The 17337-nt window shown below is 44.9% G+C and overlaps 1 protein-coding gene across 1 annotated transcript; it reads left to right on the forward strand.

Moving 5' to 3' along the window:
- The first annotated feature begins 588 nt into the window (after positions 1 to 588).
- Positions 589 to 13648, forward strand: LOC309364838 (tripartite motif-containing protein 10-like). The gene is made up of 8 exons (XM_081902790.1): positions 589 to 611; positions 2722 to 3193; positions 7058 to 7153; positions 7320 to 7550; positions 10705 to 10727; positions 11194 to 11312; positions 11438 to 11497; positions 13127 to 13648. The coding sequence occupies exons 2-8, from the start codon at positions 2792 to 2794 to the stop codon at positions 13642 to 13644; spliced, it is 1449 nt and encodes a 482-aa protein (XP_081758916.1). The 5' UTR covers positions 589 to 611; positions 2722 to 2791; the 3' UTR covers positions 13645 to 13648.
- The last annotated feature ends 3689 nt before the right edge of the window (positions 13649 to 17337 follow it).

Consider the following 17337-nt stretch of genomic DNA (forward strand, 5'->3'; position numbering starts at 1 on the left):
CTATCTACAGTATCCCCCTGCTGGCCCAGGGTGAGAACTTCAGTACATAACAGTACTCTTGAAAATTTGTCACCATTTTAGTCTGTGTTTCTCCTAAAATGCACATTTTTTTGTATGTTGTTTTGCCTAATAAATCTTTGCAAAGCAATTATCTGCAATAGTATGCATAAGGTACTTTAACCAATATGCAAGTTTTGGAGTCACCTTCAAAGGCAGAGAAGCTGTGGTCTGTTTATTTCCACTGTTGGGAATATTTGTATTGTATTGTTTTTCCTGTTTTTTGTGCACTACAAATAAAATATGTGCAGTGTGCATAGGAATTCGTTCATATTCGTTCATAGTCTGGCCCCCAACAGTGCCTGAAGGACAGTGAACTGGCCCCCTGTTTAAAAAGTTTGAGGACCCCTGGGTCAAACTAACACCTTTCCAAGAGCGCGGGGGTGTTCGTGTGACACACCTACACACTGCAGCTGACACACTCAATCACAACGCTCTGGTATATGTGCTAATTGGATCAGATTGCAGCAACAGCTGCCGCTGTCCTTCAGACAAAACAACTTCACAACTTCAGTGCAAATATTGGTGGTGGTCTTCACGCACCTACTTCTCACGTAAGTCTTCAGTCCATGGGTCGGATATACACATACACAAATTGGCTCAAGGCATGGCCTAGTCCCACAGTCTGGGGTGAGGGTAAGTGGACTTTTCCTGGCTTAGGGGGGCTCACCATACCTGCCCAGTTCCTACAGACTGGAGGTGTCACTGCCAGGCCTGGGTCTCCGCTGCTCCCCATAGGAAGGAGGGGCTGGGAGTCCTGCTCCAGGAGGGGCTTTGGTGCTGGGCAGTGACCGAATTGGGACCAGGAGGGTTCGCTTTCCAGTAAGGATGGCCGCCCTATTGCACCCATAAGGAGGATTGGGTAGGATAGGAGGGAAGGGGACCCTTGAACTTGATGGGTGAACATGCCTACAATAGTGCCTGCGCCAGATTATTTTGTACCCTAAGCAAGGCTAACTACTTGTACCCCTTGCTGCTGAAACAACAGCAGCCCCCAACTGCTTTGCAAGGCTGGGATCAGTCCAGCGCTGTCTCGAGAATAAACAAACTTTGGTTTGGCCTGATCTCGGTGTCAGACTCCTCCTTCTCACAGACCAATTGACCCTCTGGGGAAGATCCCTGGGGCAAATTTGTTCAACATGCTATGTGGTGGCCACGGAGAGGCAATAGGATGCTCCCTTGCAGCTACCACTGCCCTCACCACTGCTCAGAACAAGTGCTGGCTAATCCTCCTCCCAAGCTTATCAGCTGCTGCGCCCATGAGAAAAATAGGGACATCCCAGGATCAAATCAAAAGCCAGGATGGCTTTTGTAATTCCAGGACTGTGCCTGGAAAATAAGGACACTTGGATGTTATGTAAATATGACTTTATATACTTTATAAGTTTTCTCTCTAGCTGGTTTTTAGTGCTGTATGAATTGTTCGTGATCTTATGCTTTTTATGGTTTCATACTATTTTGTTGTAGTAGCTGTTAGTACAATTTTTCTATTGATGGTTTTAAATCAGTTATATTCCATTTTATTGATATTAATATACGGAATACCAGAGTACATGGTTATTTGGGAGGTATATGAAAGCCAAAAAGATGAAACGGTATTAAAGAAAAGCTCCAAACCTCCCTTGCAGGCTATTGAGGGGCCCCTCTATACTGGAGGGCATTTGCGGGTGTGTACTGCAGCGTATCACCAGAGTTTTATGAATCACCTTCTTAGGAAGAATCTGTATAGAGTTTAGGAGACATATAAAAATTTGCTGGAAAGGAAAATATACCTATGGCTATCTCCTATTGAGGCCATTACAGTCAAGACAATGAATAAGGATAGACAGTGGGTAACTTACAGGAAATTGTTGTACTTTACGGGGGGAACCTAAATTGAAATCAGTGGAAGATGTAAGGAGCCATGTTACGGATTGGTTACTATAGGTAAAGGTAAAGGGATCCCTGACCATTAGGTCCAGTCATGACCGACTCTGGGGTTGCGGCGCTCATCTCGCTTTACTGGCCGAGGGAGCCGGCGTACAGCTTCCGGTCATGTGGCCAGCATGACTAAGCCGCTTCTGGCGAACCAGGGCAGCACACAGAAATGCCGTTTACCTTCCCGCCGGAGCGGTACCTATTTATCTACTTGCAATTTCACGTTCTTTCGAACTGCTAGGTTGGCAGGAGCAGGGACCGAGCAACAGGAGCTCACCCCGTCATGGGGATTCAAACCGCCGACCTTCTTATTGACAGGTCCTAGGCTCTGTGGTTTAACGCACAGTGCCACCCACGTCCCTATAACTGCTAGGTAGGCTTGTCTAAATAAGAATGCCATCAACTGGCACTGAAACTAATACTGTGAAGGCGCCTTCCCCCTATCAACATGCAGGAGGTTCCACAAGTATCTCTGCCATCACACTAAACATTTGAGTTCTTACATACACAGTGTGGGTATTATGTGGCACCTGTAAAAGTGTCAATTCCACTGATTCCAGGTGATATTTTAGGTGAAAAAGTGTGGAAAATGATTTTTGGTTTTATAGATGACTTTCAGACAGTGGGACCAATTGTGGACGCTTCATTGCATAAGAAAGTGAAATGCAGAGTTAGTTTCTCTGGAAGGATGTGGAAATGCTTAATGCTGAACAGCTTTTACCTTACAGACATTTTTTCATTCCCCAGTCCCTTCACATTCTACTGCCATCCTGCAGCCGCCTCTCCTCTCAACAAAGCCAGACACTCTTGATCCCTCATGGCCTCAGCCCCACCATCCACGAACATAGAAGAGGAAGTCTTGTGCCCCATCTGCAAGGACCTCCTGACAGACCCCGTGACCTTGAACTGTGGCCACAACTTCTGCCGAGGCTGCATCACCAAGCACTGTGAGGTACGGGATGAAATTGACATGGGAGACTGCAAGTGTCCTGTCTGCATAGACAAGATCCAGAACAGGAATTTCCGCCCCAATTGGCAGCTGGCAAATGTAGTAGAAAGAATCAAACTCCAGAGAAAGGAACTATGTGAGAAGCACAAAGAAAATCTCCACCTGTTCTGCAAAGAAGATGAAGAATTGGTGTGTTTGGTTTGTGAGCGATGCCCAGAACATAAATCACACACTGTGGTCGTCAAGGAAGAGGCTGCCCAGGAATACAAGGTAGGAGTTTTTTTGACACTTGCTAACACAATCCTTTCATATCTGTATGTGTGCATGTGCAAAATATGCTTTCAACATAGCTGCAATGCAAACAGAAATTGCTAATCTGCACCTAAATGAGAATAAAAAATTCGGCCCCATTTCTGTACTATTCAAAACAAAACTTTGTTCTGCTTCAAAAGGAACCTTTAAAAATGTGTAGTAGTAGTAGTAATGCTATGTAGTTTTTTTAAGTTGATGTTTTATTTAAAATTTATCAAATATAAAGCAGTAAATTGATACGAAAAGAAAACACAGCTGTGTAAAGGGGGAAAACATTATATAAATGTATACAAAATTACCCTAACCCGAATGTATGTATGTATGTATGTATGTATGTACGCATGCAGTAAGAGTAATGAAATGGAAGTTCTCATATGAATCTTTATTTCAAAATGTACAGCAAAAAACAAGAAACTATTAATTATTATTATTATTATTATTATTATTATTATTATTATTATTATATTAAATTTGTATACCACCCTTCATCCGTAGATCTCATGGCAGTTCACAACTTCAAATTACAATATAAAACCCACAAAATATCAAAAGAACAACAACAAACAAATAATCCCCCCTTACACAACACATTTAAAAAGGCATGTCAATCAGCCCAAGGCCTGGTTGAAGAGGAACCTTTCCACCTGGAACCTGCAGAGAGCCTTCCACAGACAGGGAGCCACTGCAGAAAAGGCCCATTCTCATGCTGCCACCCTCCAGACCTTTTGAGGAGGAGGCTCATTAGGAAGGACCTCAGAAGATGATCTCTGGGGCCTTTAAGAACCATATTGTCAGAAAAGCAGTGTTTAATGTCTGGACAAAATACAAAGACTTATTAGAAAATAAAACTCCGAGGTGGCTTTCACCCTTGGAAGCTAAGGCTTGGAAAAGACCCAATATGGAAGCCCACTGGCCGAAATATTGGGAACTGTTAGAAAAAGATGGGGACAACTGGAAATTGCAGAGTATGGAGAAAATGAAGGATAAAGTGCGAGACTGGTTACATTACGCTCAGATTAAGGAAATTTTTAAAAGTGATAAAAAGCTAGGATTCCAGGTGGAGAAATCGAAGTTGGAGACAGAGCTGTTAGAACCTAAGACTAAGGTACTTTCAAGAATGTATAATTTGCTGCTGAAATGGAATACGCAAGACGAAATGGTTAAGTCGGCTATGATAAAATGGGCACAGGACATTGGGCATAACATTATGTTGGAGGACTGGGAAAGGTTGTGGACCACTGGGTTGAATTTCACTGCATGTAATGCTTTGAAAGAAAATGTAATGAAAATGATATATAGATGGTACATGACCCCAGTTAAACTTGCCAAAATATACCATTCGTCTGATAACAAATGTTGGAAATGTAAAGAAAATGAAGGAACATTCTTTCACCTCTGGTGGACCTGCCCTAAAGTGAAGGCCTTCTGGGAAATGATATATAATGAGTTGAAAAAGGTGTTTAAGTATACCTTCACTAAGAAACCAGAGGCTTTTCTTCTGGGCATTGTCGACCAGAAGGTGTTAAAGAAAGATAGAACATTTTTCATGTACGCAACAACAGCAGCAAGGATACTACTTGCTAAGAACTGGAAAACTCAAGATCTACCCACACTGGAAGAATGGCAGATGCAACTGATGGACTATATGCAACTAGCGGAGATGACCGGCAGAATCCGAGACCTGGGAGAAGAAAGGATTGAAGAAGATTGGAAGAAATTCAAGATCTACCTGCAGAAATATTGCGATTTAGTGGAATGCTAAGAAAGATGCTTGGTTATAAATAATTGGGCATCATTAAAATAGATTAAGAATTGATATTTAAGCATGTGAATATAGATTTGGAAATAAGATGATAATTTGCTTGACAAAAATTATTAAAGATGTAAATGGGAGCGGGAGACGTGAGGAAGTTCAAGAATATTATGAAACTTTGTTAAAACAAAGCAATAATGTTTATTATTATTGTATTCTCTTTTAAAAAAAACCTTAATAAATATTTATAAAAAAAAAGAAGAAGATGATGATCTCTGGGTCTGGGTAGGTTCATATGGAAAGAGGTGGTCCTTGAGGTGTTGCAGTCCTTTATAGGTCAAAATCAGCACTTTGAATTGGGCCCGGAAACTAATTGGTAGTCAGTGCAGTCAGGCCAGGATTAGCGTAATATGCTCAAAACCTTATGCCATGGTGAGTAACCTGGCTGCCCTGCACTAGCTGAAGTTTCTGAACCATCTTCAGAGACAGCCTTACATATAATGCTTTACAGTAACCTAACCTTGAGGTTACCAGAGCATAGACAACAGTAGTTAGGCTGTCCCTGTTCAGATGTGCTGGTCCCAGGGGGAGATTACCGTGGGGCGAGGTCCAGGACCTGAGTCGAGGGACGGCAGACAGTCCTCCACGGGCGAAGCGGGGTTCAAAGCGAGGAGCCGGGCAAGGACAGGAACACTGGAGGAACAGGACTGGATGCTGGCCAAAACAGCTCTTTAACGACGTTGCTCCCGCAACCTGGGACCGGGCTGACTGGCCTTTATCTTCTCTGAGGCCAGGGGCGCTCCCGGCCCCCAGAAGACCCGCCTCTCCTGGCCTTAAGGCGAGCACTCCTCCTGGGAGAAACCTGTTCCCTTTGCCTCTCTGCCCTAAGCCTCTGCAGTTCAGGAGAGGCCAAAGGGTTACTGGGCCCAGGGGGAGACTCACCTGTAGGCACTGAGTCCTCAACCACCTCCGGAGCCAGAGTGGATTCACCTGGTGCCTGCTCCTGAGGATCCAGCACAGGTGCAGGCACTTCAGAATCCAGGCCCTGCCCCAGTTCAGCCGGCCCTGGAGGCGGGGACTCCTGTGCAGGCTGGGATTCCTCTGGTTCAGCCTCTGAATCGGATTCCCAGGCCATCACACCAGAGAAGGGTGCAGCTGGGCCACCATCCAAAGGCACTCTGGGCCACTGAGGCCACCTGAGCATCAAGTGACAAGCAAAGGATCCAGGAGTACCCCCAATCTGTAAAAAAAAAAAGCTGATGTCTTGTTATTGCATGAATGAATGTTAGAAACAGTCTGTTCACATGCTTTCCACTGCAACAGTCTTTTTAGCAAGATAGATGGGGGGGGAATCATTTTCAGAAACCTCATTCTGTGTGCTGAGCAACCATTGTTGGGCCAGGGCCAGGCAGCTTCTGGTAACCTGCGTTTGTTGGGCCTCGTTTATCCTAGTAAGTTTTTTTCGTCTCTCAGGGCCATTACCTGTGCTCCCGGCTGGTGAGGTGGGGTTCAGGCCATGGGGTATCCCTGTTTTTGCCCTCTGCCTTGATTTTTCTGGAGTCCAGGGCTGGGCTTGTGGCTGTAACGCTGAGGCTCATGGCTGGGTACGTGGCATCGGAACCTTGATTACTGTTCCCAGCCTGAGGGGGTGGGGTGTGTCGGGCGTGGGGCCTGTGGGCATTCCATTTTCCAGTGACCTTCTTGCCTGCAGATGGCCCACTAGTTCCTTCCTAGGCATCTTCTGCCCTTCCCATGGACACCCTCCAGGATTAAGTCTTTGTCTCTGGCCTTCTGGCTGTTTATAATGTTTTAGATAGTTGGGGCCAAAACAACAAGACCGAAAGCAGCATAGCCCACTGCAAAAGTCGATTCAGCCCCCTCTGTCAGGTTCCCGCCCGCCTTGGCCAGATGAAATAGGCTTGTCTGCCAGGCAGGGGGCAGGTCCTGCAATACTCAGCTGCGACGGTCCAGAAAATCTTAATAGTAGGCTCCTAGGCACTAGAAGTAAGCATAATATTAAAGACAACCCCAGAGCCCTAATCAAAACTGAGACTTTGTTTTCTCTTTAGACGCTCATCTGTGGTCACCTGGAACATCTGAGGAAAGAGAAAGAGAAAATTCTGGCTTATAAAGCAAACATTGGAAAGCAAAGTGATAAACTGCTTGTAAGTGTCACCATTACTACAAAGGGGACCTGTACTGGAAGGACCAAGTCATGATGTAGAAATTCTGCAACAGAGAAATCCTAACTGTTTTACCATAACATTTTAAATTAAGGTCTTTCTAAAGATGCTTTCCTCCTCTTTCCTTTCTTCTTCCTGCTTCTTGCAGAAATTAACAAAAACTGAAAGGCAGAAGGCAGTGGAGAAGTTCAGACAACTGCACCAGTTTCTGGAAGAACAAGAAAAGCAACTGCTGAATGAAATAGAAAAGATGGAGAAGGAGATCACAAGAATAAGGGAGGAGCACCTGGCTAGACTCTCAGAGGAACTCTCCTCTCTTGAAAGGAGCGTCCGGGAGATGAAGGAGAAGAGTCAGCAGCCAGTGAGTGAACTCCTGCAGGTGAGACTGTGGCAGGAAAAGCCCAAAGTTCCTCTCTAATGGTTTAACCACACTTACCTTTTGCTTTCCAGGCACAGGGCAGTGCTTTCCCAGTCCCTACCCAAGCTTTTCTCCTAAGAAAGAAGAGAAGAGCATTGAAGACGTATGTCTAATTCACAGGTCTGAAAGAGCCACAAAAGGTAGACCTCCAAAGAGATTTGCTGATGAATTTGCTAAAGCGGCAAAAGCTGTAACTGCTGTTAATAGCTCCAAGAAGGTATTTGAACCTTCAAGCTTCCAAGAGGTCCAGGCTTTGGACTCGAAGGATGCTGAGCCATGGTTAACTGCCATGAAGGCTGAGCTTGATTCCTTAGAGAGGAACAACACAAGGGAGCTAGTTCCAGCAGTTCCAGTGATGAAACTGCTTGACAGTCTATGGGTCTTCAAAGCAAAGACAGATCAAAATGGCAAGGTAGTCAGGCACGTAGCCAGATTGGTAGCCAGAGGTTTTTCACAGGTACCAGGAGAAGACTATCACGAGACCTACTCACCCACCGTGAGAAATGAGAGCTTTGGCTTATGCTCAGACTTGCTGCAGAAGAGAATCTACATGTTTCTCATCACAATGTGAATACAGCATTTTTGTACGGAACCTTAGGTGAATCACTTTATATGCTTCCACCTGATGGCGTACAGGTAAAACAGGGATTTGTTTGTTCTCTAAAGAAGTCCCTATATGGTCTCAAGCAAAGTGCATGATGCTGGCACTCTAAACTCACTGAAGTGTTGTTTTCTCTAGGTTTTCAGCAAGGTAAAGCTGATCCATATGTATTTGTCAACAAGGAAGGGCAAAAGAAGCTGTATTGCTTGTTTTATGTTGATGATATTCTTTTCTTTTGGAAGGATGTCAAAATGTACAATAGCGCCCTAGCTCAACTGAAGGAACACTTTGACATGAAAGATATTGGTGAGGTAACCAACTACTTATCTCTGTAAATAGAGAGAGACCAAGATGGCAATATTCTAGTACACCAGTCACAGAAAATTGCTGATGTGTTAACCAAACTAACCCTGATGGATGCTAACCCTGTAGACACACCGATGACAACAGGTTATCAGGTAGATGATACTGAAGAAGCATTTTCTGACACGACACTGTACAGAAGAGGCAAACTAAACTTCATTGCCAGATGTTCAAGACCTGACATTGCAGTTAGCTGTAACTTGCTAAGCAGACAAGTCAACAATCCTACTGTTAAGGATAGGAAAGCTCTGAAACGCATAGCACACTATTTGAAAGGCACTATGCACTACAGACTGAGATTTAACAATCAGAAGTCTGGAGGTCTTGAGATATTTGCTGATGCGAGTTTTGGAAGTGACACTAAAGACAGGAAAAGCACGTCTGGAGTTTGCTATATGTACAACCAGGGTCTATTTGATTGGTCGTGCAAGAAGCAAACAACAGTAAGCTTAAGTATTTGTGAAGCTGAACTGAATGCACTGTCTTATTCACTTGTGGACTGTGAATGGTTATTACAATTGTGTAAAGACATGAGAATTCCTATCAGATGTCCAATCCAGGTTTACCAGGACAACAAAGCATGTTTGGCTTTGGTGAATTCTGAAGGTTGTAAGCAAAGCACGAAACATTTGCAATTGAAGTTGCAACATACTAGGGAATGTGTTCAGAAAGGACTTGTAACGGTGTCCTACATGCCAGTTAATGAAATTCCTGCTGATTTATTGTCCAAGGTTGTTCCGAAGGATCAACACTATACCTTTGTACAGAAATTGGGTTTGTACTAAGATTGTACATAACACACTGCCCAGTGGTGTTCACAGAAAGGGGGAGGATGTTAGTTTCTGTTTGTCACTGAGCAGTGCTTTTGGAGTCACAGGACTCTGTTTACATTCCAGGGATTCCAGGCTATGGGAAGTCTCACGGGAGACAGGAGACGGATGTGATGTTAGTGGTTTCCTGTTCTTTGTTCCATTGTTTGTTCAGGTTCCTCTCTGCTCTCACAGGGAGAGGATGTATTTTTCTTTGCTCTCTGCGTAGCTTAGTAATAAAGCATAGCATGTAGCCATAAATCTCATCACTTCCGCATGCTGTTTTGGATTCTCTGCTGAATGGGATGTGCCTGAGCCTCATCGAAGGCTCAGGTCGTTAATTATCGTAGGGGGCGATTCCGAAGGCTCGGCCGGAGGAAAATGAGCTTTATCAGCTCAGTCGAACGCAGATCCCGACAAGGAGAAGGTTCAGGTAGAATGGGCTGCTGTCAAATGGGGGACAGAGTTGCGGCTTGCATCTCATAGCAGGAGTATAGCGAAGGGAGGGCAAGGGAGGCCTTAGCCCCAGGCACATGATTTTGAGGGGGTGCGAGCCAGGCACCCCTCACAGGGATCCCACCCTGCCTGGTGCCAGGGGTCTTGCCACCATGCCCCTGCCCCCCCACACGGAATGGCAGTGTTGGGGGGAGCACTAGCCAAGGGCTGCATCAGAAACCTGATATGGAAAGGTGGGGTAAGTTAAAATCATATAAGTTAGATGATCCTTGGAATCCCTTCCAACACTACAGTTCTATGATTCTATGAAAAGCAAAGATCAGTGCAAAAAGCATGACAATACTGCCAAGGTTTTTGGTTTTGTTTCTTACTCTTCCTCTCTTGGTTGACTTGAGGGAATTGAAAAGCTGACAGAAAAGAATGGATAATTTTATTTGGCAAAGTAAGTTTCCCAGAGTGGATAATGTTACTATGCAAACTGACCCACAGAAGAGAGGATTGGCAGCACCTGATTTAGCTAAGTAGTGTGAAGCTGCTTAGCTAACTTTGTTAAAGTTAAGGATATCTCAGAAAAAGGAACTCTTTCAGCTGGAAGAGTTATCAATAAATTCTTCACTGGCCAAGATACTAGGGATACCTAGGAAAGACAGAGGAGATCTCATGAATTTTCATCAGAACATTTAAAATAAAAAAGAACTGAACTTAAGATGGGAAAATAATGGAAAGAAACCAGAATTGTTAGATGCATCCATACCTATCCAGAACTTTGGCATATGCTAGGCAGATTCACCCCAGAGGGCATCCATTGCAGGGGCTGATGGGTCTTCATTACAGGACCTGTGGTAGGCAGTGAATTCCATTCTGACTTTCCTCTTTTCCCTTCTAGGATGTTAAAAGAACTTTGCAGAGGTAAGGGGATCCTGCTCATCTCCATTAATATCACTCCCTGAAACTTCACAGGTAAACTGGGAAAGAATATAATATGAAGATTATAAAGTGGAATAGAAATGAAATGAATACTAATGATAATACTTCACAGTATCTAGATTTGCCACACCAACAGCAAACTCCGTGATGGCTGCCCCACTTAGTCCCACACAGACACCTGAGCAGGATGGTATCACTTGATTTTATTTTATTTCTCCATTTGAGTAGATGTAAGTGAAGAGTTTCAGACAAAGGGCTGCTCCTTTGGCCCTCCGTTGTCTGGCTTTGGAGTCCCTAGTAAGGAGGAATCTTCCCCCCCTCTGTGACTCCATTCCTCTGTCTCTCCCTCTTGGCTTTATACAGTTTCTTTCCTCCTCTCAGTTCCTTCCTTTTGCTGCACTCAGAAATTCTGAATTTGAAATGAGTTAACATGTCTTTTTCCCATCAGGTGTGAGCGAAGAGGGACATCTGAAAATCCACTGACTTTCCCACTAGAACTGAAGAGGAAATTCTCAACATTCAGGGCTGCAAATCCCTTTTTATATGTTGAGATGGAGAAAATAAAAAGTAATGAAGAATGGCTGCAGGGATTTTATTAGTCCAAAATATGTTATGAAGTGAAATTTTTCTTGCAAAATTATTTGAGTTATAAAAGTCTATTTCTCAAACTTTATATTACTTTGCTTTTTCAGATGATCTGTTACCCGGATTGCTTCAGAAAGGTAAATTTTGGGTTAAGGACCAAATTCAAGGTGGGGTTGGGGAATGGTATTTTATAATTGGACTGTTAATTGCCTCTTTTGCTCTATTCTAATATAATGAGTAGTCCACATACCCAAACCACCATGGTTATTTGAATGTAATGTGCACTGTTATGGTCAAATTACATTGCAGAAATTAGGGTGCCCATTACGTTTGATTGCACATTTATATTCACCCACAAATACTTTTTTTGGTTTCAAGGTATTGAAAATTGAGGTGCACATTAGATCTGATAGCGCATTAAATTCACGTAAATATGGTACCTGAATTTATCTATGAGGAGCAACTTCAGTCTTCTCCATTCATCCAGGAGGTTTTCCCTGTTGCATTTCCCCCCGTCTTCTATTTTGTTGGTTTTAATAGTGCTGATTATTTACCAACAGGGTAATTGCACAGAGAGCTGCCCGCTAATCCCCTCTTCAACAGGGACCCTCAATATCTCCTTAGATTCTGGAACTCACTAGGCACGGATTCCTGTCAGCTTTTTAAATATAATTTTTTTAGAAATTAGTCCTCCAAACCTACTCCAGACCACACCCACCAGCAGCCCACTGGCCCGCCAGGCGGGGGTGGGCCCAGCACACAGTTACCTGGTGAGTGGCACCAGGCCAGGTGGCCCCGCGCGGGGCCACAAACTCCGCCCACCTGTTGGGAAGGGATGAGCGGGAATTCTTTCCAATTGTTCTACTGCAATACATTGTAAATAAGCATCAAGGAATGTAATATACAAATAAGCTATTAACAAACAATGAATTAACAGAATTAAAATCAAGTATAGATTCACATGATTAAAAGGTTTTGTTGACCGTGGCTGCGTCGGGAAGGTTGTGGCTGTGGAGGTGATATAGTTGGGGGGGTAATCTCTCCCTTCCAGTGGCGGCGCATTGGGGGGTGTGGGGGGAGTTACGCCCTGGGTTCCATGCTTGTGGGGGTGACAAGAAGTCACCCCGCAGGGGCTGGTGGTGGCGTGAGCCGCCATTGTGCCGCAGCAGCCGCCTTTGGAGGATCCTCCGTTTGCGGCTGCAGTCACTGTTGCCAAGGTCAAAATCTTTTAACTCTTAGTCAGATAGACTTTAGCCTCCTTTAGGTCAACAAATGTGTGTGTAGTGGTAGCATGGTTGTAAGAAAACAATTCTGGAGGTTTGCAAAGGAAGGGAATTTGTTCGGTTGCCTAATTTGATTTATTTCCCCTGATTTCAATGCAAGCCTCTGAAAGCCCCAAATGGGCAATTCACACAGAGAGATTCAAAGGAAGACCATTTTTCTCCTCTTGCCCCCATCCCTCCCTCCTCCCCTTCACTGCATAGAAGAGCTGAGGGAATATTTTATGGGCTGTTTTGCTTCTCGAAGGGTGACTGAATTGACAGGAGAGACACAAAAAAATATGTTAAGTAAAATGGCACAAAAAGAAGTAGATAAAAATACACAGGGAAGGTATTTATTCTGAGGTTAGTCTGGAAGAAAGAGGGAAGGGTCCCAATCCTGAATGGAACGTGAGGAATCCCCATTCATCTGAGAGGGAATCTGCTTCTTCTTGGTGTTATTTTGGATCAGGATGTCCGTCTCTGACTCTTGGCTGATTCTGTCTCTCCTCTCTTTTCCTCATCTTCTCTCAACAGCAAATGTCACTCTGGATCCAGACACAGCCCATCCTTGCCTCATCCTGTCTGAGGATCGGAAAAGCGTAAAATGGGGAGACAAAGAGGAAGCCCTGCCCCACAATCCTGAGAGATTCAATAACCAGCCTTGTGTGTTGGGATATGAGGGATTCACAGCAGGCAGACATTTCTGGGAAGTCAATATGGGAAGTGAGCAATGGTGGGCTGTGGGGGTTGCCAGTAAGTCTGTTGAGAGAAAGGGCTCTTTCTCCTTAAGGCCTGAGAGAGGCATCTGGGCTGTGGGGAAGTGGAATGATGAATACAAGGCCTTCACCTCCCCTTGTTCCTCTCTTTCCCTGAGTGAAGAGCCCAGGAGGATCCGGCTGACTCTGGACTATGAAGGGGGATGTGTGTCTCTTTCTGACGCTGACTCAGGGGCTGAACTCCACATGTTCTCAGGAGCCTTGTTCTCTGGGGAGACCCTCCTCCCTTTCTTTTGTCTGTGGGGAAATGAAACCAAACTCATGATCTCCTGTTAAGAACAGAATTTGTAGCACCCTGCTTGTGGTTAACGCTTAGCTGGAATGAAATATTCAACGCAGCAACAGAGAAATTAAAATAATAATTTATTTGTCAGACAAATAAATGAGAGGCTCAGTGGTATATGGTTACCAAGCTCTGGCCTGCCTCCTGCCATTATGGCCAGCACTTATATTCCCTTAATCCAGCCCCCTTTGCTCCTCCTGGGGCTGCCTCTGTTCAATCAGCCTGGTTGGATTTCCTATTGGCTGATTGCTATAACTAATCACAAAAAGATACACCCATTTCCTTCTATCCTTATAAGGGAGACAAAGAGCTATATATATGACATATAAGTAATAATATATCTTACATGGAATCTTAATTACCAGCTCACCTCTTGCCCTATTGCCTTCTAAAACAAATGTTTAATCTTACATTTTTATGTTCAACAGATGTCAAGGATCTTGAGTTCACATCAACATTGAAAGATTTCCTTCATTTAAGGTTTCTAAACAAATGCCTGACAACTATATATCAAGAGTGCTTGGATGGCGTCTTCTGTCTGGCAGGGGGGCTAGGCTGGTGGCTGACTTAATTTCAGGATAAATACAACTCTTACAACCATATGAAATAAGAATCTAGCATTCCTTAAATCCTTTGCATAATTACATTTAAGCCAATATATTTAAGCTAATATATTTCATACATTATCATAGGTAGCCTTTTAAAAGAATAAAACCTTTGTAAAGTAAAAAGGAAGGAACTCAGTAAAAAACAGCTTTTAAAGATTTCCCAAAAATGCTCTCATTCTTCCTGTCAGCTAGATGTTTTTCCCCATTTTGTGACTTTGAGAATTGTTTTTCTACTATAAATCAATGGGGCCCTCTTGTCTTAGGAGAAAACCTCTTGCCAAGGTTTTTTCTGCCTGGCATGAAACCTTTGAAAATCTAAGCCCATTTAATTTAGGAACCTGATCAAGATATAAGCCAATATAAGTCTTGATTAAAAATGCAGTCTATATTCAGATGCCACAAATTGACACCTTTGCAGTTGCCCTGTGAGAGGAGTCATTCCAGTCACACATGGAGGAAACGACAAAAGAACATCTGGGATTTTCTTTTCCCTCTGCTTTCCCAAAATTCCCTCTGCAGTGGAGTCCTTAAAGAGAGGGAAACACTTTAATTGTCCCAATAAACAATCTATTCCTCCAAAGAATTCACTCGCCACCCCCTGCAATCCTGGTTCTGTTGTTCACCTTCCTCTCATGACAGGACCTCCACCAGCTGTTAAAATGCCCACATTGATTAATAGATTACTGGAGAACAATCCCTCCAGGCACCTTTTGCAACTAAAGCTTGTGCATCTCAGGCAGGAAGGAAATAAGAAGACTGTCTGTGAGGCCCCAACTTCCAACCCTTTGCAAATGCAGCCTCCCCATCTTCCTCAGAGAGAAATCTCTGAATCCAGAGTTGATGGGAGTTGTAGTCCAGCAACTTGGCTATATCTCCCTTTTATAATCCACATGGTGTCTTCCCTTTGCTCCCCCCCCCATGTGAAATGCTCCCCCAAAGAGGGTCTTTTCAGTATCTATGTGTTAAGTTGTGGGTGAACGTATCAGATGACACAGCGATTCTTCAAACAGCTCTTTATTTGTAAGCTAGAACAGAACTGAACAGCAAATAGCTCAGCCGGCCTGCTTTTATAGGCAGCCGGCTATCAACATTGTAGCAACAACAACCCAGGGTTTCCTGCCTAAAGTAACTGACATGGACCTGAGTGAAAACTATATACACAATACCCCTGGTGGCCAGGGTGAGAACTTCAATACATAACACTATGAAACGCCATCCCAGCAAATCACACTTCCCCACAGAGCAAGAGTCTCTCCCAGCCCCACATGTGCAACACCCGCCCGCCAATAAGGGGGAGAGTTAAGTGTTCAGGGTAGTGGAGATGTCTCCAAGCCTCTTAAGTCTTTCTCCCTAGCAAAGAGAGGAGACAGTTGCCAGGGGTAGCAGGAGGGCTCTCTCAGCCCCTCGAGGGCAGCAGCTAGCATTCTTGTTCTCTCTTTGGTGGTTATTGAGGTGCTTCAGAGAAGGGAGAAGACACCCCTTCACCTTCCTCCCTGCCCCCTCTCTCCAGATCCACATAAGTCCAACAACCAGGGCGGGAGGGAGTTCAGCACACCAAAGGCCCAGTCTCCCCCTCCTGGAGCCTGACTCTGTGCCTGCAAAGCAGCTAGCAGACCCAAGTGTGTCTCCTGTAACTTCCTGCTTTAAAAACCTGTAACCTTATACCAAAAGTGCTCTGGTTTACCTCCGACCTGCTTTCCTTGCGCTTCCACCCCTCCAGACAACAATGATGTGGCAGCATTGGGGAAGCATCCCAGAAGAATCAATAAAGCAGAAGAAACCCAGTGCTAATGCCCTTTTACTGTGTCAGGAACATGCTGCAGAATACACCAGCCTGGAGGGACCCTTTACACAGCAAGGGAAGGAAATCTGCCCCTCGGTCCTTTTCCTAATTAGGGACTGTGGGGTTTTCATGGCTCCAATGAAGACCACGCTGGGTGCAGTTCTCCAGGGGACCACTTGATGTCAGCGTTCCACCATGAGCAAGGCTCTTGTTATAGAATCCACAAGAGCTTTCCAAACTTTTCACATTGCTGACACGCTTTTTAGACACGCGTCATTTTGCAACACAGTAATTCAGTTTTACTAGCAAACCAGCGGTTAAACCAGGGGACCTCAAACTACGGCCCACAGGCCACATCCGGCCCGCCAGTGTCCTGAACCCAGCCCACCCCCAGGCCACACTGCCTCTAAGCCCAAATCCTTTGTGGGCTGTGGCGTGCACCTCTCTGCCTTGTCCACCTCACAGAGCTGTTGTGGGATGCAAAGGTGGGCAAGTTCCACAGGAGCAGGGTGGGAGGGGATCCCGGATGGCCGTGCCAGCTGCTCCTTTCCTCCAGCCCTGCCCCCTCTGCTAGCCCCGTCCTTCCCCACACAGGTACTTCTGCTGGCCCCAATACTCTGCGCGGAGGCTGTTCCGGCTTGCCGTGGGGGCGCAGATGGGAGCCGAGCAGTGCAGCACCACCCCCTGTGATCCTGTTCTGTTGTTCACCTTCCTCTCATGACAGGACCTCCACCAGCTGTTAAAATGCCCACATTGATTAATAGATTACTGGAGAACAATCCCTCCAGGCACCTTTTGCAACTAAAGCTTGTGGATCTCAGGAAATAAGAAGACTGTCTGTGAGGCTCCATCTTCCAACCCTTTGCAAATGTAGCCTCCCCATCGCCACACTTCCTCAGAGAGTAATCTCACTGAATCCAGAGTTGATGGGAGTTGTAGTCCAGCAACTTGGCTATGTCTCCCTTTTATAATCCACATGGTGTCTTCCCTTTGCCCCCCCCCCCCGGATGTGAGATGCTCCCGCAAAGAGGGTCTTTTCAGTATCACCTCCATCTTTTCCCCCTCCCCTCACCCCTGTCGCAGCTTTCAATCAGTGCTTTCTTAAAAGAAAAAAGAAGGTGCCAATACTCACCATGAAGTTGTTACAGTAAGTGACACAGTTTTAACATTTGTGGGGGTGCTGGTACTGCATACCCCTGAGAACCACCAGGAAAATAAGCACTGCTTTTAATAATTCAATCACACCCTCCAACATTTCTCAGATGAAAATAGGGACATTTCTCACTCCCTTGCCA

The sequence above is a fragment of the Podarcis melisellensis genome, assembly GCF_964234715.1.
Source record: "Podarcis melisellensis genome assembly, chromosome: 2".
Classification (NCBI taxonomy): Eukaryota; Metazoa; Chordata; class Lepidosauria; order Squamata; family Lacertidae; genus Podarcis; species Podarcis melisellensis.